Source organism: Clarias gariepinus, chromosome 11, assembly GCF_024256425.1.
Source record: "Clarias gariepinus isolate MV-2021 ecotype Netherlands chromosome 11, CGAR_prim_01v2, whole genome shotgun sequence".
Lineage (NCBI taxonomy): Eukaryota > Metazoa > Chordata > Actinopteri > Siluriformes > Clariidae > Clarias > Clarias gariepinus.
Window position 1 is genome coordinate 26,610,478 of NC_071110.1, and position 20,889 is coordinate 26,631,366.

The 20,889-nt window shown below is 39.4% G+C and overlaps 2 protein-coding genes across 3 annotated transcripts in view; one reads left to right on the forward strand and one right to left on the reverse strand.

The window, feature by feature from the left end:
- Nucleotides 1–7,268: 7,268 nt before the first annotated feature.
- si:dkey-182i3.11 (protein artichoke) lies at nucleotides 7,269–10,797 on the reverse strand. The gene has a single exon (XM_053506879.1). It carries the CDS (start codon nucleotides 10,789–10,791, stop codon nucleotides 7,294–7,296), a length of 3,498 nt encoding a protein of 1,165 aa, XP_053362854.1. The 5' UTR covers nucleotides 10,792–10,797; the 3' UTR covers nucleotides 7,269–7,293.
- A 7,705-nt stretch (nucleotides 10,798–18,502) lies between these two features.
- mark4b (MAP/microtubule affinity-regulating kinase 4b) overlaps nucleotides 18,503–20,889 on the forward strand; it is a 43,424-nt gene continuing 41,037 nt past the window's right edge. For both annotated transcript variants that reach the window (XM_053507072.1, XM_053507071.1), the window contains exon 1: nucleotides 18,503–18,644. In XM_053507072.1, the coding sequence (XP_053363047.1) occupies nucleotides 18,600–18,644 (45 nt within the window). In that variant the 5' untranslated portion in view covers nucleotides 18,503–18,599. The remainder of the gene's footprint in view (nucleotides 18,645–20,889) is intronic.

The following is a 20,889-nucleotide window of genomic DNA, read 5'->3' on the forward strand; positions in this document are numbered from 1 at the left end:
CCATGGTTGACACCGGAGCCGGGGAACCCATGCAAGTAGGACGCGCCTCCCTAACCATGGCCGAGCGTGAACGCCGTTTTCGGGAGCAATCTGTCCCCTTCGTCCGGGAAACGCGCAGGCCCGGTGAGGAGGGAGAAAGACTCACCGGGCCCCCTCCAACTCTCCTCCACGACCACCGACACCATCCCTCGTCTCACGATTCAGATAACCCTCGCATTTGGCCACAAACGGGTCAGAAGTACCGCGTTCATCGATTCTGGTGCCGCAGGTAACTTCATTGACTCTACCTATGCCAAAGAAATGGGGGTAAAGACTGAGGCGTTATCCCAGCCCGTTCGGATTACCTCGGTAGACGGTCGCCCCATTTCGTTCAGTCCCATCACCACTCAAACTCAACCTATCACCCTAATCATCGACCGGCACCAAGAGCAAGTCCAGTTTCATCTCACCTCCATCTAATCACCTCCTCTCATTCTCGGGCACCCTTGGCTACTACAACACGACCCCCTCATCTCCTGGACACAGAACAGGATCTTACAATGGGGGCCGACCTGCACCGAACTCTGCCTACAGGCATCGGCTGGGACATGTTCTAGGGAGTCCGAGGCCCCCGACGTCGACACCAATGCCATGCCCACCGCCTACCGGGACCTGGCTGAAGTGTTCTGTAACAAGCGCGCCACACACCTACCTCCTCACCGCTCCTACGACCTCGCCATAGACCTTCAGCCGGGCGCCGTTCCCCCCCGCGGCCATCTTTACTCCCTATCTTCCACCGAGACACAGGCGATGGAGGAGTATGTAGCCAATGCTTTGCGCCAGGGTACCATCCGACCCTCCTCCTCGCCTGCTGCCGCGGGGTTCTTCTTCGTAAAAAAAAAAAAGGCGGGGAACTTCGCCCCTGTGTCGACTATCGGGGGCTCAACAACATCACCATAAAGAATCGTTATCCATTGCCTCTTACCAACTCAGCCCTGGACGCCCTCTCTGGTGCCACCATTTTCACTAAGTTGGACCTTCGGAGCGCCTACAACTTGGTGCGCATCAGCGAGGGTGATGAGTGGAAGACGGTCTTTATCACCCCCAACGGACACTACGAAAGCTTGGTGATCCCTTTCGGCCTCTGCAACGGCCCCGCCGCCTTCCAACATTTTATCAACGATGTCCTCCGGGACATGTTGGGGCGGTGGGTGTTTGTCTACCTGGATGACATACTAATCTACTCTACTCACAGTCGACGAGCACGTCCAACACGTCAGGGCAGTTCTTAAGAGATTGCTCGCTCAACAGCTGTACTGTAAGTTGGAGAAGTGCGCTTTTCACGAGCGCTTCACCACGATCCTGGGTTTCGTCATCTCGCCCCAGGGTGTGGCCATGGACCCGCAGAAACTTGAGGCTGTGCGTCATTGGCCCCTACCCAAGACCCTCAAGCAGCTTCAACGGTTTCTCGGGTTTGCGAACTTCTACCGTCGCTTTATCCGGGACTACAGTACAGTTGCAGCACCCCTAACTGCTCTGACCCGTCCATCTTCTCATCACTTCACCCTCAACTCCACCGCCATCTCTGCTTTCCAGGAACTCTGCCACCGATTCACCACCGCACCAATTCTCCTCCATCCAGATGCTAGCCAACCCTTCGTTGTAGAGGTGGACGCCTCGGATGTGGGCGCCGGGGCTGTTCTCTCGCAGCGAGGTCCAGACCAGAAACTACACCCACGTAGTTTCTTCTCCAAAAAGTTTGACCCCACTCAGCAGCGATACGGGGTAGGGGACCATAAATTGGGCCTTGGAGGAATGGCGTCACTGGCTCCAGGGCGCCAGGGAGTCGTTCATCGTCTGGACCAATCACCATCCGAAACATGAAACAACTCAACCCCAGACAGGCGCGGTGGGCCTTATTTAAAAAAAAAATTAAATTTCCACCTTTCCTACCACCCGGGGTCCAAGAACACCAAGGCCGACGCCCTCTCCCGACAACACGAGGAAGACGTCCCCCGGGTGGATCCCGCGCCTGTCCTCCCAGCATTCAAAATCATCGCTCCGCTCCACTGGGACTTGGAAACGAGAGTCCGCCAGGCACAGGCCGAAGAGACCACACCGGCAGGTGTGCCACCTGGACGACTGTACGTGCCACACTCCAGGAGGGTGGAGGTTCTTCGGTGGGGACATTCATCTCCACTCTCTGGACACCCGGGCACTTACCGCACCCTTCAATTCATTTAGCGCGCGTTTTGGTGGCCATCCATAAGAAAGGATGTCGGCGAATTTGTCCAGGCGTGCCCTGTGTGTGCCTGGGCAAAGAATAACAAAAAGCCGACGCCGGGGGAACTCCAACCACTACCTGTCCCACGTTGCCCCTGGACACACATAGCCGTCGATTTCATCACGGGCATGCCGGTCTCCGAGGGAAAGAACACCGTCATGACAATCGTGGATCGATTCTCCAAGGCCAATAGGAATAGGCCACCCCAGGACCGTCAGGAGTCGGTCATGGACAGGGGGGTACTGTCACACACACCCGCTCCGCGACCGGCACTAGGACCCAGAAGTAGTACGGTCGCGAAACAGGAAGCATAAAAGGAGACAAGATGGCGCTTCACACTCGCTCAGTCATTGAGTTTCGCCCATGTTGGTCCAGATTGTCCGTCTGCCAAATCGCGAGTACTCATTTTCTTGGGTTTGCTTTCTGATCCGAGTGTGTGTTTATAGGACGCGGGTTAAATTTGTGTTTTTCCCTTGCTCCCCTTGTGTGAGAGTCCTTAGATAAAATCGCGTGGTTATCCTGCCTATTCGCTTACGTCCGCGTTTGGGTTTACCATCCACGCTACAAAAGGCTAACCGCTTCCGATCATCCAGGTTAGTTCGTGACAACTATATACAGTATGTCCTGAGTCAGCTTGCATGGTAGATTTCTTATGTAGGCGTATTCATGCACTGATCTTGGAAAAGAATATTCCCACCTATGATAAACAAAGTGGGATCCTGGAGATTATTCTAAGCTGAGCTGTGCCATGCTGTCTAGTTAAAATGTATTGTACATACTTTCCATCAGTATGAGATACAAACCACACACTACTGTTGTTTGGTTTTCCTCATACAGCTACAGATATTTTTGCTGTTGCAGGAAATGCCTCAGCTGAACAAACCACTGTTCAACCAGACAAGCTGAGGAACAGCACGTCCAATAAATGTGACATGTGTGAAAAGAATTTTTTCAGTAAAGCGTTTCCTAATGCAGCACAAGCAAGTACACTCCAAGATAGCCCATCACACCTGCTGTGTGTGAGAAAATAAATACAGGTTCTGAAAAGCACTGAACAAACAACTCTTGTCTCATGGCAAGAAGAAAAGTGAGGCACATCCGTGTAAAACAGGCGGGAGACGCTTTGGACAAGCATGAACTCGTCCATTTAAATGTAAAGCCCTATCTTTGTGGCTTGCGTGGAAAAGGCTTCACTCTCCAGTCAGGTTTACAGTCATACCAAAGACTCCATACCAGGGAGAAGAAGTATCGATGTCGATGTCTCAGTGTGAGACGTGTGGGAAATGCTTCACGCAATCCAGCACCCTTAACATTCACAGGAGGATTTACTCAGAAGTGATGCCCTGGAAGTGCAGCCTGTGTGACAAAAGTTTCAGGAGACGTCCAGCACAATGTAGTCCATACAAGAGAGAAGCAGCACAAATATGAAACGTGTGGCCAGATGTTCGGCCATAGGGAAAATCTGAAAAGACATACTCTCACTCACTTGGTCGTAAGCCATATGCAGGCAAGGTTTGTAGTAAGCACTCGACACATACCAGTGCATGGAACAGCCAAACCCTTCATGTGCCAGACATAGGGAAAGACTTTTGTATTCAATACAATATTCAATTCAGTACAAGGGTGAAAGTTTTCAGGTGTGAGCAAAGACTTTTGTTAACAAAGTATACCTGAATGCACACAGGTTTTTGCACACCAATGAAAAACTCCATAAATGCTTGCTTTCTGAAAAAGGATTCATTTTGCCCAATGGACTTAAGCTAAATATGCTTATTCATACTTGTAAAAAACACATAAGTGTAAAAAATGTGGCAAGTTGGGAAATCTGCAGGGGCATAACCGCATTCATACTGGAGAAAAGCCATTTAGTTGTGAGGTTTGTGGGAAAAGCTTCAACCAGCAAAACTGTGTAAAAGGTCACATGCAGATGCACACTGGCATAAAACCGTACACTTGTCAGAAATGTGGGAAAAATTAAATATGCATATGTTAGGAATTACAATGATTATAAATGTGTGTCTTTGTGAAAAGGATCATGCAGTGTGATTCGTTGAGGCTACTACTGTGTAGAGTTGTGTGATTTAATTGAACATGCATTTCAATTGATCTTGTGTTTAATCAAATTGACGGGTCCGTTTATGATTCAGATTTGATTTAAAAATTGTTTAGGGAAACTTGAACACAAGTTACCTTGAATACAAGTACCAGGTTACCACCTTCTTTCCTGGCATTGAGTATAATTATGTGACATTTAAATAATAATTGATACTAATTATACAACATATCAATGTTTATTAGAACCAATGTCGTAGTTTTTAATGATTTAATGCTTGTAAGAAATATAGCTGCTTGAAATAAACCTGGACAGTAAACATTAGTGTTATACCGTGCAAAAATCTTAGGCAGCATATTATCTTTAGTATTGTGGCGTGGGCGGGGTTTTGGGACTAGTAACCATCATGCTTTGCGGGAGGGGTTGTTAGGTGTTCACCCTGTCGAGGAAAGGTGGTTGGATTAGTGGCTTCGGCCAGGGTGTTTGTGTGTGAGTTAGAAGTGTGTCTTGTGATTGTGTGACGTGTGAAATGTGCTCCAGTTCAAGCTAGTGCTGAATAGGATGTAGGCTCCTGAGTGAAGGTGCTGCTCATGCCTTACATGCTGTGTGCTTAATAAAGTACTCCCAGCCATTGCATTGGGTAGCAAATAAGCTCACTCATCTCTCCAGCATTCTTCCCGGCGTAAAAACGCTACAGTATTATGCCGCCTAAGAAAGTAATTTTGTTATAAACACTATATTGCCAAAATTATTTGCTTACATGCATATGAACTTGAGTAACATCCAATTCTTAATCCATAGGGTTTATATAATGTTGGCCCTGCCCCCTTAGCAGCTCTAACAGCTTAAATTTTTCTGGGAAGGCTTGCCACTCAGTTTAGGAGTGTGTTTATGGGAGATGTTGGATACGAGTCGCAGTCATGTTGGAACTGGTGGGATGAATAAGAGCATAGACTGCGAGTCAGGTCTTCTCATCCAAAATCAGTGTCTGGCCTTACAAATGTGCTTCTGGAAGAAATCATAAACACACCCCTTGTGAAAAGCCTTCCCAGAAGAGTTGGAGCTATTATAGCTGCAAAGAGGGCGGGGCCAACATCATATTAAACCTTATGGATTAAGAATTATATGTTTTTAATTGAATGACTGTATAGTGTATATTTATGGCAACATAGTGTAGTGTATATTTATTATGTCTGCATTATCATGTACAAAACCATTCACTATTTCCAACCATACCTTAAAAATTAATAAATAAATAAAATTACAGAATAATATGTAAATAATTAATAATAATAATAAATAAAAAAATTTGAGTGCTGAGTTTTGCATAAAAATAGAAAGGAACAGGTGCGACAAAGTTACCAAAAGAACTCATATTCTCCAGCACACTCAGTAAAACCTAACAGCTGTTTTTTTTAAGCAAATCTTGGGCACATACATAAAAAGCCAGATGCTTTTGAAAATATTTCTATATAAAAGACAGCTAAAAAGTATTAAAATTCTGTCATGTGGCCTACCTTTTTTACATGCATGCAAATATTCTCCTATAATGTTATTTATGAATGTTTTTGTACATAATTATGCAAGCACGATAAACATTTGAAGTTCACCTTAAATATGAAAATTTTGAAAGCAACTTGGCTAACAAAATATAACATAGTGAATTATACAACATAAGTCTTAATGTATGTGTTTGCCCAGACTGATATCATAATAATATGATGAATAACAACAACAAGAAGCAAATGCACATTTTGTGTATTTGATGGCTTAGTAAATTTGCTTTTCTGCCAGACAAATGTTATATGTATAACCATGTAAAATATTAAATGTTATAAACACTTTAGGAAAGCTAAGATGTGCCCAGAACATGGACATGCACTTACTTATATTTAAGCAATATTGCACATGAGGTCGCACTGTTGTACTGAATATCAGCATGACCGTCATGCAACTGTAGGCACGGGGGCGCAGCTGACTCGTTTATCAGTAATAAACATAATAGTAATAATTGCTTTTTGAAGTTATTATTAGTTAAAGTGTTATGTCATGATCTGTGATTGTGTTATTTATACCAGTTGGAATTAACCAAATACCTTAAAAGAGATGGATTACTGCGTGTACCATTCAAACTTGAGAATTGAAACTTACAGAAAAGCACCTGTGGCTTTCAGTGAGGTGAAATAAATCCTCCATGCAGAAATAGAATTTAACAGTTTCTATAGTCATCTAATCTGAAAAATGTGAGAGGGTACCTGATCCCTCAAGTTAACCGCCTGTGAAGCAGAGTGATTAGGTTAAAACATCTCAGTGCTGTTATACTCTATATCCACACTCATTTAATTCCTTTTGTCCAATCACATTGCTTGGTTGTAACTAACTGTTGTATAAAGGTATTTGAAATATTGAGATTTGTGTAAATCTGTAACTATTTTCAAATAAAATGCTTTTAAATGCAAAGGCTTTGTATCTTATGTTCTTCGTAAAGATATTTTTACAGCTGCTCAGATGCATGCTTTCATCCACAGAAATAAGACTCTGTATATTTTTAGTCATAGACTTTAAGCTGAAGTAGCTCAAATGTAAGTCCTTATCTATTAAAATATAGTTTTACTGAATCAATAAGGCACAATTATCACTTAAATTAATATCGATTATAATGTAGTATAAAGCCTGGAGTTTAATGATACCTCAACGAACTTCATCAATGGCTGTGATCATGACCTAAACTTAGGGTGTAAAATGTAGTAATTAATCCTGCGCTTTACAGTCCTCTGACTTCCACACTGGAATATAGGAAAAAGACACAAGAACAGAAAAAAGCTGTTGCAGAAGCATTTTATTTGTATAGCATTCAATATACATTTTCACAAAGCAACTTTAGAGGAAAGTCAGCCTGTCTGTGAGATTTTTAAAGGTAATCAAATCAGTGACATAAAAAAAATAAATAAATCAACTAACAGTGATCTTGCAGAGTTTAAGCATACACAATGAAAACTGTCAGAATAGTCATCATCTGCACGTGTGGTTTACCTGCAGAGAAATGTGCTACACTGACACAATGCTGTAAATGAGAGACAGGAAGAGAATGGTTTTTGGCACAGGTGGGATTACCCTTTACTAACTGCCTGTTCATAGCGATCCATGCACTGACATACGTATTAGATACACAAGAGCAGTCCCATGGGTTAGCACTGAGATATATGGATTTCAGCTCAGTAAGAGCCTCCAGGGTCCCCTTATCCAGTGACTGTATTAGGTTCGATTCGAGATGTAGTTGTCTCAAGTTCTTCAGGTCTTGAAATTGTGCAGCAGGAAAATACTGGAGTTTGTTGTTATCCAAATCAAGCTCTTGCAAAAAGGTCAAAGGAGAGAACACTGTTGGGGGTAAGTGGGACAGGAAGTTATTTTGCAGGAAGAGCTTCTGTAACCGGCCCAATGTCCTGAAAATGTCCCCTGGAAGTTTATTGAGTTTATTGAAACTCAGGTGTAATTCTTTTAATGCTGTTAAGTCTTTAAAATCATCGGTGGATAGCGAAATCAACACATTATTGGCCAAGTCGAGTATTTTCAAGTTTTGAAGTCCTGTAAAAAGCCCAGTTGGGAGCCTCTCTATCAGGTTCTCGTTAAGCCAGAGTTCCCGTAGTTCATCTAGGCCAGTCAGCATCCCAGGAGGGAGACGGGAAATACTGTTGCTGCTGAGTCTTAGAGAACGGAGTCTGTTAAGACCTTTGAAAGCAAATGATGAAACGAAATGTATATCATTGTTCATCAGATGTAGCTCTTTCAGATTTTGTGCTTTGTGTAGAAAGTGTTTGGGAATTTTCATAATTTCATTGTTGTTCATATAGATATGCTGCAGCTTTGTCAGTGGTCTAAATAAAGATGAGTTGACCTCAAAGATGCGGTTGTTATCCAAATGTAATTCTCGGAGCTCGGTCATTGGGCGGAATAGATCTGGTACCAAGACAGAAATATTATTTCTTTCAAGCACTAATTTTCTTAATTTGGTCAGATTGTTGAACAAGTTACTTGGAAGTGATGCCAGAGCATTGTGGTATAAATGAAGCACCTCAAGCTTGCCCAGATCTCGGAAGAGATTTGAAGGGAGATCCTTCAGTTGGTTGAAGCTTAAGTGTAGTTCAATGAGCTGGAAAAGACCTATCAGAGAGTCCTCTTTCAAAATACCCAGTTGGTTTTTGCTTAAATCTAATGTTCTTAATTCCGATAGTCCAGAAAAGGCATTTCCAGGAACAAAGGAGATAGCATTTTTATGCAGGTTGAGACTGGTGAGATTGGTAGTGTACTTAAGGGCACCAATGGGGATAGTAGTGAGCTTGTTTTTACTGAGATCAAGATCAGTCAGTTTCAGTGTTTGCTTATAAGTCCCTTTCTCTGCACTTTTCAAGTGATTGTCAAAGAGAAAAAGCCTGATTGCAGTGGTGCAGTTCATATCTAATATCTCAGATTTATTACTGAATAAAAGATCAATAAGTTCAGTATCTGTTAGTAAGGCTAGCGATTTAACATCCTTATTGGATGGCAGGGTAATGTTGAAAAGATCTGTAGAACTTTTTGTCAGGAGGTTGTTTGTCAGTGCTGAGCATGAGGATGAGTTAAATTTGGTGATGTGTGCATCTCTGTGCTCAGTTGATGGATGGAATAGATCCGGTAAGAAGTCAGAAATATTATTGCTATCAAGTCGTAGTTCAGTTAATTCAGTCAAGTTGTTGAACACACCATTGGGAAGCGATTCAAGACTATTTTGGTGCAATTTTAGGATCTTCAGTTTCCCCAGATCTTGAAGAAATCTTGGCAGATTTTGTAGCTTGTTGGAGCTCAGATCTAACTCCACAAGATTGTACAAAGACATCAGAGACTTCTCATTTAAATGTAAAATGTCATTATTGCTCAAGTCCAATTTCTTCAATGCAGATAGCTCTAAAAAGGCATTTTCAGGGATGAATTTGATCTTATTGTCCTGCAAGTGAAGATTTGTGAGATTTGGGGTATCCTTAAGTGCATCGATGGGCACAGAGATAAGGTTGTTTTTACTGAGATCAAGGTGAGTCAGGTCCAGTGCACCTCTGAAGGTTCCTTCATCTAAATGTTTCAAACGGTTGTTGGACAAGCAGAGTTTATTCAAATTGGTGTAGTTTTCAAATACCTGCTTGTCTATCGCCTGAATTTTGTTATTGCTCAGGATAAGTTCACTAAGTGCAGAACTTCCTTGTAAGGATTGCTGTTGGACATCAAGCATCAAGGGTGCCTTGTGTAAAATACCTTTTGAAACCTTTATCAAATGGTTGTTGCTTAGATCAAGGTATTTAAGCTTTCTCATTGTTGCAAATGAGGATAAATTGAGCTCTGAGATATGATTATAGTCAAGTTGTAAAAACCTGAGCTTTGAAAGTGGCTGAAATAGATCTGGAGGAATGACCCGAATATTATTTTTGTCAAGCTGTAGTTCGTGTAACTTTTTCAAATTATTAAACAGCCCATTTGGAAGAAATGCCAACGCATTATGATATAAATTAAGGTTTTCTAGTTTGCCTAGAGCTTGAAATACCTGCGAGGAGAGGTTTTGCAACTGATTAAAACTCAAATCTAGTTCACCAAGCTGGTAAAGACCATTGAAAGAAGTCGCGGCTAAAATCTGAATGCGGTTGTTATTTAGATCCAGGTTTCTTAATGCTGATAGTCCATTGAAAGCATTTCCAGGAACTGACATGATGGCATTTTTCTGCAGGTAGAGGCTGTTGAGGTTAGTGGTGTATTTAAGGGCATCAGTGGGAACTTTGGTAAGCATGTTGTTACTGAGATCAAGGTGAATCAGGCCAAGTGCTCCTCGGAAAGTCTCTTGATTTATACTTTTCAAACGGTTGTTGGACAGGAACAGCCTGCTCAGGTTGACACAGTTTTCAAACACACACATATCTAGCACCTCAATATTATTACTGTTCAGGTGGATCTCCCTAAGTTGAGGTGATTCTTTAAAAGCTCCACAGGAGAGGGTATGTATCCGGTTTAGCCTCAAAATAAGAGTTTGCAGGTGGCTCAGACCTTGGAGGAGCTCCTTTGGGATAATTTCAACATGGTTTTCACCGAGATCCAAGTAAGTCAGATTCTTCAGTTCTTGAAATAGTCCAGGCGCAAAAGTGCTAAGTCTATTTCCCCTTAGAAACAGCTGAGTAAGGCTTGTCATTTTGGGTAGTCTGGTAGTACCAGTAAGCCATTCGCTAAGGTTGTTGTCGGTAAGATCAAGGATGTGTAATTCTTCTAAACCTTCACTGGGGAGATCCTTGATGTAGTTGTTACTAACAAAGAGGTTCTTGGTACCTTGCAAAGGAAGAGGCAGCACCAACAGATTCTTGTTTAAACAATTGATGGTGGTGGTGTCTGCACACTCACAAGACATTACACATGCATCACCCACTGCAATGATGGTCATTAATACACTGAAGTGTGTAAGCATGATTCAAAACTTTGACCTGAAAGCAGAATAAACAACTCTTCACTAAGGATCTCAGGTGAGGATACAAATAAATGCATGTTGTCATGTACCATGTCATTTGAACAAGAGGTATGTTGGTAATACAATACTGAACACATAAATTAAGATTGTAATAAAATACAGATTTCCATGACCCCAAAAAAAATAAACTTGTGATATATGCAGTAAATAGAAATATATACAATTATGTAAAAAATGAATATATATTGATATAAATATATATAAATGTAATCATTTACTATATGGGTAAGAGAAAAGAAAAACCTTTTTTTTCTGCATTGTTTAATTTATATATATTTCTTGTACATGTAATTGTTTCTAAACATAACTTACCAATGTATTGCAAAAAGAATCCAAGGGTTTTCTGTGTATTAGAAGAAAGGAAATGAAACTCAACAGCTCTGTTGTGTGTATACGGGACTCACTGCTTCCTCTGTTCAAGAAAAAAATAACTCTTGTCACATCATCTTCGGCAAGACTACCTGAGTCTTGCCACATCAAAGGAAAGAAGGCATTGTACATCAGCATTCGAGGCATTAGAATGCACAGATACAAAGGGCGGAAATGCTTACAATGCATTATGAGCATGTTGGTTGCATGACATATTGTAAAAGCATAACGTGGGTTGGGGGTGTTTAGAATTATTATGGGAAATGTGAACCCTCACTGTTTGTGTGTTTATTACCATCTCTCTATTTACAATTAAATATCATCCTTAGTTGTTTTTAACTTTTTGTTGTTTTTTTTATTTTTGCTTAATACAGTGTAGGGGCACTGCTTGTTGCAAGTGTTGTTTGTGCCAGTGTTTAGGCTGTACGTGCAAACAGGCCAGCATGGTGGTGAAACATTTCAAATGTTCTTCCTGTGTACATATCTGTGTTTTCACTCAGGGTCCTCGCACGAACCTGAAAACAAAAGGGTTTCACACATTTTGGTTTGCTGTTTTGTGTTGATTATATGAGTTGAGTGTATATATATATATATATATATATATATATAGGGCTCAGGATTGCACAGTATAGAGTGACATCCTGTTTTAAAGTAAAATAATAATAATAATAACAATAATAATAATTGTTATTATTATTATTATTATTATATGCTCATTTTGAAGGTCTTCATTTTTGTGACATCATTCCCATATTCCGATAGGGGTAAAATTTACATTATAAAAGTAATGATAACTTTCAATCTATCTGACATATCCAAAAACCCAAATTTGGTTTAACAATTTTTTAGACCCTTTTGGCCTCACATGTTAAATATTAAAGTTTATGACAACACAATTAGAGGAAGACTGAAGAAGTACAGTTTGTTTGGAAGGTTTTCAGGTCAGAGCACTTTCTGTCATGGAAGCACAACTAAGATTCGAAACATTGCGTCAGAACAAACCACAAAGAGTTCTGGAACAATGTGCTATGGAATGGAAAGATGAGACCAAAGTGGTGTTGTTTGGCCCTAAAACCAAATAGCTAAAACTTGGTCGAAATTGGGTCACGCAGCAGGACAATGATCCGAAGCACAACAGCAAATCTACTTCATAAAGGTGATGGATTTACAAGCTATTTAATCAAAAGTCCTATTTTATGTTTTTAGGATGTATTTGACTCCTACAATCATATGATGTTTAATATGATTTTACACAAAATCATGGAATTAGAAATAGGAGGGTACTAACTTTTACACATTATGGTATAACAGATGAATGAACATCGAACATTATTTTATGTTTTATTGTGTATTTTTATTACTAGCCACAAGATGGTGTGATTGGGATGTTCTGTATTTGCTACATTGGAATTTGTGATTTGGAGAATTTTAGATCAGGGTTTTTCCATCTTGGGCTGGCAAACACATTTATCCATACTAAAAATCAATGAACTATCTGCTGTTTTATACTTAACTTAGGTTCTTTTGAAATTGAGTAGTTGTCAAAGTTATCTTTTAACTGTCAGCTATACCTCAATCATATTAACCCTGTTTTACATTTAGTCTTTATCCATTTCTATCCACAGATGCCACTCAGGTGCATGACCGGTCCCTTTTCATTTAGGGACTAAACTACTGCAACTTGTTTTGAGCAAGTCTGCTTCTTCATACCATTTTAACTTCTGTAGTTCATCCAAAATGCATCTGCATTACTTGTTTTTAGGTTCTTCCTTATCTCTCTGCAGCTATTTTCTTTTCACTTCCTGTAGCTTCCCTTCATCCATACTGTCATTAATTAATGCATGCATTAAGGCTCTTTTCTGTTCTGATGCCTAGATGCTGGAATTAAATTACACTTGATGTCCAAACAGCTGAGTCACTGGCCTAGAGAACTATCCTTATAAATATAAGGATTGCATATATATTGCCAGAAAATTTTGTAAGTCTCGCTGGATAAGGACACGTGCCAAATTATCTAAAGGTACACACACCAAGCATTTCCACAGGAATATGATACAATTTTTAGGTAGGGCCTCTTTTTGCTTTCAAAACAGCCTCAATTCTTTGTGGCATGAGCACCACAAGATGTAGTAAACATTGCTTTGGGTTTCTGGTCCATGGTGACATGATCGACACACACCTGCAGATTTTTTAGGTACACTCTCAGGTTGCAATCTCTCATTCTACCACATCCCAAAGGTGATCTCTTGGACTTAGATCCGGTGTCTGGGAAGGCCAATGAAGAACAATAAACTTGTTGTTGTATTTATGAAACCAGTTTAAGACAACTTTTTCCTTCATGAAATGGTGCATTATGTGGCACGTAATTATTAGAAGATGAGTAAATTGTGGCAATGAAGAGATGCACATGGTCAGCAACAGTACTCAAATACACTGTGACATTTAAAGCAATGATTGATTAGTATTTACAGGACCAAAGAGTTCCAGGAATACATTTCCCACATCATCACACTACCAGGATCAGTCTGGACTGTTGACACAAAGCAGGTTGGGTGCAATGATTCATGCTGTTGGCGCCAAATTGTACACTGTATCACTCATACAACTGCATATACAATATCTGCATTTATTATTAATATAGCTATACTGTTTCAGATTCAGTTCTAAATCCACTCTAATGCCAACAAACACTTCCACGGTCCCCAGTTGGACTACACATGTTCCAAGGTAGATGGATAGATGATTGAATGGAGTCCCAGTAAATAGGGCAGTGGTGGAGGGTGCTAGGGGTTGAGGTCTGGGGGTTTAAGCCTCAGCATTGCAAAACAGTTTCTGTTTGCACTTGAACAAGTCTCTTAACCCTGTCTGCCCCAGGCATGTCATATCATGGCTTATCCTACACACCCCAGCTTTGTAACAATGTATGCAAAAAGTATTTAACTTTGCTGTAATGTATATGTATAAGAATTTCTTCCTTTTCTTCTTTTCATGTGCTTATTAATGTTTCACTTTACACATACTAAATCCACAATGTATGTGAGTTTCAATCTTTGAGTTAAACTACCAAAAATAAACTACAATATACCATTTTTTGATGAAGTGTAGATTCAACCTATAAAAAAATAGAATGATAAAATATATATTATATGTCAAAATTATTAAGGCCACTAAGAGGCAAGTGCCCCTACAACACCCAAGTGGTCTTCCGGATGGGAGAGGATATGTAGCAGGAAGCAGATTTTTGGCAGCATGCACAGCATGTTGTTTAAGTGACTTCATTGTCATTTTGCACAGGCATTTTCCTGAAAGCTATTTATAGATAAATGGTTCTCTTCTAACTAACTGCATAAAAAGCTATATATACTGTATACAGAGAGAGAGAGAGAGAGAGAGAGAGAGAGAGAGGGGATAGTTGTCTTGTTTATTTCTTAGGAATCTTGAAATCCTGACTTGAGCTGTAACTATGAAAAATGTCCTTAAGGAGGTTATCCATATGGAAGTTAGATCATTTCAATGAAACCTTTTTTGCCATTTTGTACCATTTAATAAACAGGGGAAATGGAAGAAGAGGACAAGCAAACTGGTCCAAGAGTGCCCTCTACCGGCCACATAGTGCACGTTCTATTAGGTTAATTAAAGTACTACATAATTAACTTCAAGGCACAGACCTATATTTACTACAGCCGCAGATTACAGTTAATAAAAGTGAAGCTTGGTAGAAGTAATTTAAAATTGATAATCTTTCTTATTTATATTGTATTTTGCATGCTGTATGTTTTACACAGTAAGTCATATACTTAATAGTCATTTGCATAATTTAATTTAAACCATTTATTCCTATAAAGCTCTAAAACACACACACACACACACACACACACACTTTTTCCCTATACAGTATATTTTTGTTATGGACCTTTTAGTGTTTTACATATAAATAAAAGTTACTGGTATCTACATTTGAAAAATGTAACTATGCAAACTGAAAGCATTGATATTGTTGCCCCAGCACCTTGTGGTATTTGTGGTATAAATTTGTGTTATTCCTTATTTTGTTTTGTTTTCGAAACAAACATACATAAAGCATGGAGATAACATACAAACTTTAAGCACACAAACTGCAGACAAGATTCAAACCCACCGGAGGTGCACAGTGCTAACCACTAAGACACTCCATCCCCACCCAGAATAAATGTATAGTGGACTTTTAGTCTATCACTAGTTTACTAAGTACTATTCATCTGTTAGAGGTATACTGTAGTTAATAGTACTTAGACCCATAGACTAGTAGAAGTAGCAGGAAATACACAAAAGTTATTTTTGCCCTTTTACATATACAGATTAATAGGGCGATATCATTGTGTATTTTGGGTTTTCCTGCTTAAAACAACTAAGATTACATAATTTGCTAAATCCGCAGCCCCTCCTTGGTTCAATCAGCTGATTTTTAGTGTTGGAAAAATGTGGAGACCTATAAAGATAACTATAAAGTGTTTCTCTCTGCTCAGCACTAACACATTACTGTTTAGCTTCATGTCACTGTGTAACACTAACATCTGTGCATGTGATCTTGAAAACAACCCTGACAAATTCAAACAAGGCCAGCGCTCCCATTACTGATGTGGAAAGTTCCACTCTGGGAGGCTGACCTTTGGGATGTTTTATACCCCAACAGGTTGCTTATTCTCCTTTTCTTTTTAACCTAAGGATGTCACCAAAGTATCCCAACTTCAGTCTGGATTTAATAAGAAATGTCAATATATATGTAATTCTAATAGAAATTACATATAGAATTAATAGAATTGACAAAAAGTTATCATATTGAAAATAATTTATTTAATGCATTTGTATTTACATTCAAACAATGAATATTTTGCAAGTGCAATATAGAGGTAGTGATAAAGATATGAATAAGCTAATTTTTTTTTTAGTCTAACTAAATGAGGCCAAAGTGCAATGACTTTCAACTGTGTGTAAAATAATATTTTATTATTTCTGCTTCCTAGTAAATGTTTAAAATTTATGGGAACTTCACAAAACCATAAATGCAGTGCCAGTATAAGTTTGGAGATCATTAAATCCTGGAATACATACATTTTACTAGGTGACTGAATACAGAAGAAGTCTGACATGAATATGAACTAAAAACAGAAACAGATGTTGCAAAGTGTGAAAAAGTGTAACAGCCTGTTATCCTATGTATCCTGAATTGGGTGCCAACCCATCGCAGGACACCGGTGCACACACTCATACTGTACACTAAATGGCAAATTATTTCACATGCATGTGGCACATGATAGCCATCACAATTTGGCCCTTGTTACAGTAGCTACGAATACAATATCTTATAATCATAATGTTATGGCTGATCTATGTAATGTGTTATTTTATTGAATAAATGACATGGGTTTGACACCTATATCACACAGACCAATGCAGTTGCATACTGAGCTAGCCAGGAAGCTAACTTATGTTTTGTTATGTTATGTTATGTTACGCTATGTTATGCTATTTTATGCTATGTTGTGTTGTTATGTTATGTTGTGTTGTTATGCTCTTTTGTATATTATATTATGTTATGTTATATTATGCTGTTGTGTTATGTTATATTATGCTGTTATGCTATGTTATGCTATGTTGTGTTATATTGTTATGCTCTGTTGTTACGTTATGTTATATTATGCTGTTGTTTTATGTTGAGTTATTTTATGTTGTAATAATATGTTATGTTGTTATGCTGTTATGTTACATTGTTATATTTTTATATTATTCTATGTTGTTATGTTATGCTGTTATGTTATATTATTTTACATTGTTATATTTTTATATTATGCTATGTTATGGTACATTATGTTACATTGTTATATTTTTTATACTATGCTATGTTATGGTACATTATGTTACATTGTTATATTTTTATATTATGCTACATTGTTAAGTTAAGATATGTTATATTGTTTTATTTTATGTTGTTCTGTTTTGTTGTTCTGTTGCTGTATGTTATGTTATGTTGTGTCATATGTTAAGGTAAATAACATTTTTAAAATATGCAGGACTGACTAACTGGTGTGTTCTCGGATACTGAACTCTCTCTCATCTCAGGCTGCAAGGAACGTTTGATAGTTAAGCTAAAATGTAGCTAGCTGGCTAGTTATTTGTGAAGGCAGGGGGACAATCTTTAAATGTTAATTCTCTGTGTTTAAAAAAAAAAAGGCAAACGTATAGATGTGATTTCAAGTTTGTATTTCTATAACACTTTCCTGTCTGCAGTGAAGATGTAGAGAGTGACATGTCCAGGTACTTTACTGCTAGCTGCGTTTACATGGCGGCCTTTCTCCGCTTCTGCTGTGTGAATGAAAGGGCGGATTGTCTCTTTAAGAAGCTGTGTGTGTGTGTGTGTGTGTGTTCAACCGCAGCCCAGCCCATTCTCCGTCCTGACGTCCTTCCTCAATGATGGTGTGTGTGTGTGACACGCTGCTTTTTTGAGAAGGAAGACTCTAAGAGCACGAACAGCTGCCTATTTTATTTTTTTTATTTCTGATTTTACTCTAAGAGAGGGATGTATGTTAGGAACAGATCTTTTTTTTCCGTAAGCCCTGCCCTTTGATGATTTCACGCCTTTGTTTGAAATCTTTTTCTTTCTTTTTTTTTCAGCGAGGGATCTAAAGGGTGAAAGAGATCCGCGTCTAGACTGCTCTTTCTGGATTCTTTTTTTTATTTTTTTATTTAATTATTTATTTTTATTTTCCTGGAAATGTACAGAGAGGAAGTCTTACTGAAGGGCGGCGTGTTTACCTGGGAGCGGATTAGTTTAACTAAAAAACACTCATCTGTAACGAGAAACAGACAGACCTAAAAAAAAAAAAAAATACAAGCCGGATATATTTATTTTATTTTATTTTTTTAAATAATATTGCACGTAGAAAGTAATATAGTAGAAGCTGTAAAAGGAAAAAAAAAGTGTGTATCTCTTGTGTAATGAATGAGGTTTAATTAATGAGAAGAATGGAGAGACGGCTCGGGACATTTCATCCAGTCTGTAGTGAAAACAATCCGCTCCAGGCAGACTGATGCAGACAAGATATTTATTTATTCATTCATTTTTCATCCACCGTAGTGTCTCGGGGGTGAGAGAGTGAAACATGTGGATTATTTGAGTAAAACACGCGTTGTGTAGAAAGAGAAGAGACGAGACGAGAGGACCGAGCAGAGCCAAGCCCAGTGTCTGGGATTCTGATTGATTTGAAGACCAGGAGCGGAGATGCACACGGACACATGACGGCGGATCTCCTTCACCACGCTACACAGAAGGAATACATAAATAAATAAATAAACAAATAAATAAATAAACAAATAGTCCAAGTTGAAAGACCTCAGGGACCATGTCTTCTCGGGCAACACTGCAGAGCGACAGGAATTCAGAGCACGTAAGTAAAGACAGGACTTCACCACCAGCACACCACACGAATAGTTTCCGCTCGCTAAAGGTCCAGCGTCTGTTCATACATTTAAAGGTTTAGTAGTAAATATGGCTAACATGAGGTCAGTCGAGCACTTCCAGGCCTGACACACTGCGGAAATGGTGTGTTAAGTGATGTGATTTGGTCAAAATCGGCACACTGAGTTAGCCTTAGCCGAGCTGAAGCTGCTGTTCCAGGTTTAAAGTCCCTCATAAGAAGCCACTTCCTGTCGGCCAAAACAGGCTATCGGTGCTAAAAAGAGTCTCACATGGGCCCCAAAAGTGAAGTTTCAGATAGGATAATTTTTCAAAACACTTTTTATCGACCGATCCATGTTTCGTTTTTTTTTTTTGTTTTTTTTTTTGCAATACACACATTTATATTCGTATTAGTTCAAAAGAAGCACATTTGCTATGTAGTGTCTGTAACCTTTTTGATTTCTAATTTTTTAATGATCATGAATTTAATGGATGAAATTGTCGTTCCCGTGAAACTTGGCCGCTTTCAAAAGACATAACCTAAAAAAAGTGTACTATTCGAAAATGTAAAATTAAGATATTTTTAAGTGACAAGAATTTAACATGGTTACGGACACTACAGATTTTTTTTTATTGGAAGGATCCTTAATTTTGCAAGCAATGCTTTAATTTAAGCAACATCTTTTACAGCTCATCTGCTTCTAGGCGCTTACACCAATTTTAGTATGAATACTCAAAGAAATATGAAGAAATTGCAAATAGTAGTGTTCAGTGTGTGTGTATATGTGTGTATGTATATATACACTCACACACATCAGTGCAAATATAGGCATTGTGCATCTTGTAAGGTGCAGGTCAAATAAGTAGTGTTATAAATACTGCGGCACAGTGGCTCAAGTGGTTAGCACTGTTGCCTTGCACCTCCAGGGTCCAGGCTTCGGTTTCTTCCACTGTCCAAGGACATGCAGATTAGGCTAATTGACATTCCCATTGGCATACCACATTTGAAAAATAATGCAACCGAAATACAATCATCACCATTGGACTCCTTGGTAGTTACGCTATGGGTGGATATATATCACCCATCCATCCACCCACCCATCCATCTAGGGCTCAGGACGATGCAGTAAGTATATGCAGTAAAAACAGAATAATACTGGATTTACAGGTTCTGCCAATGATGTACTGGGCTGTTTTTACCACCCATGTATGTGTGAGTGGAGTTTGCATGTTCTGCTCGTGCTTGATGGATTTTCTCCATGTACTCCTTTTTTCTCCTAATTGGCGTTGCCAATTAGGGTAATCTGCATGTCTTTGGGCTATAAGAATGGCAATTAACCTAATTTGCATGCATTTGGACCTACCAAGTGCAGGAAGAACATGCAAACTCCATGCACATAGACCTGAGGCGGGAACCAAATCCGGACTCTGGATATGCAAGACAGTGTTGCTAACCACTGTTTTACTAAATGTTTGCATTTTATAGAAATTGCATTTTAGTAAGGTTTGTGCAGGAAGCAAAGTATTAATCTCTGTTATGCATTGTTTTTTTTATTATTATTATTTATAAATCCAAGGCTGAATTTGATTTGATGTAATTAGTGTTGAATGTAACATATGTCTTGTCCACCCCTAACTTCTTGTTCCTGGCTGACGGAAGTGGAACATGACAGAGCTGTTGTAGCCCATCTGCCTTGTGTCTTGTGCATCGAGATGCTTTTCTGCTCACCACAGTTGTACAGAGAGGTTATGAGATTCTGTATCTGTTTTCTGTCAGTTTAAACCAGTCTGGCCAATCTGCAATGACTTTTCTCGTGCAAGGAATTTCCATCCACAGAGCTACAACCCTCTGGATGTTTTATTTCCTTTTTTTTTTATTTTTTATTGCACAATTCTGAAAAAAATCTACCGGCTGTTGTGTGAAAATCCCACAAGATCAGAAAACACTTAAACTAGCATTCATTCATGCGTTCAAGCAGTATATTCAACAGGAGGAATTAATTTGTGTAATTCTGGCAGTGTAGGTCACAGGATGGCGCCTCGTGTAAACGGAGATCTACTTCCGTGCTCAGGTACGATTGGCTTCCATATCTGATTCGATCCTTGCCCGAGTACACCACTACAAGCGGATTTTGGGGCGGCTCTTGAGTCTAGAACAATTGTCTTCTCATTGATCAAAATGAACCAGATCAAGTGAGATTGGTATTTTAAATACACTGTACCTACACAGGTGT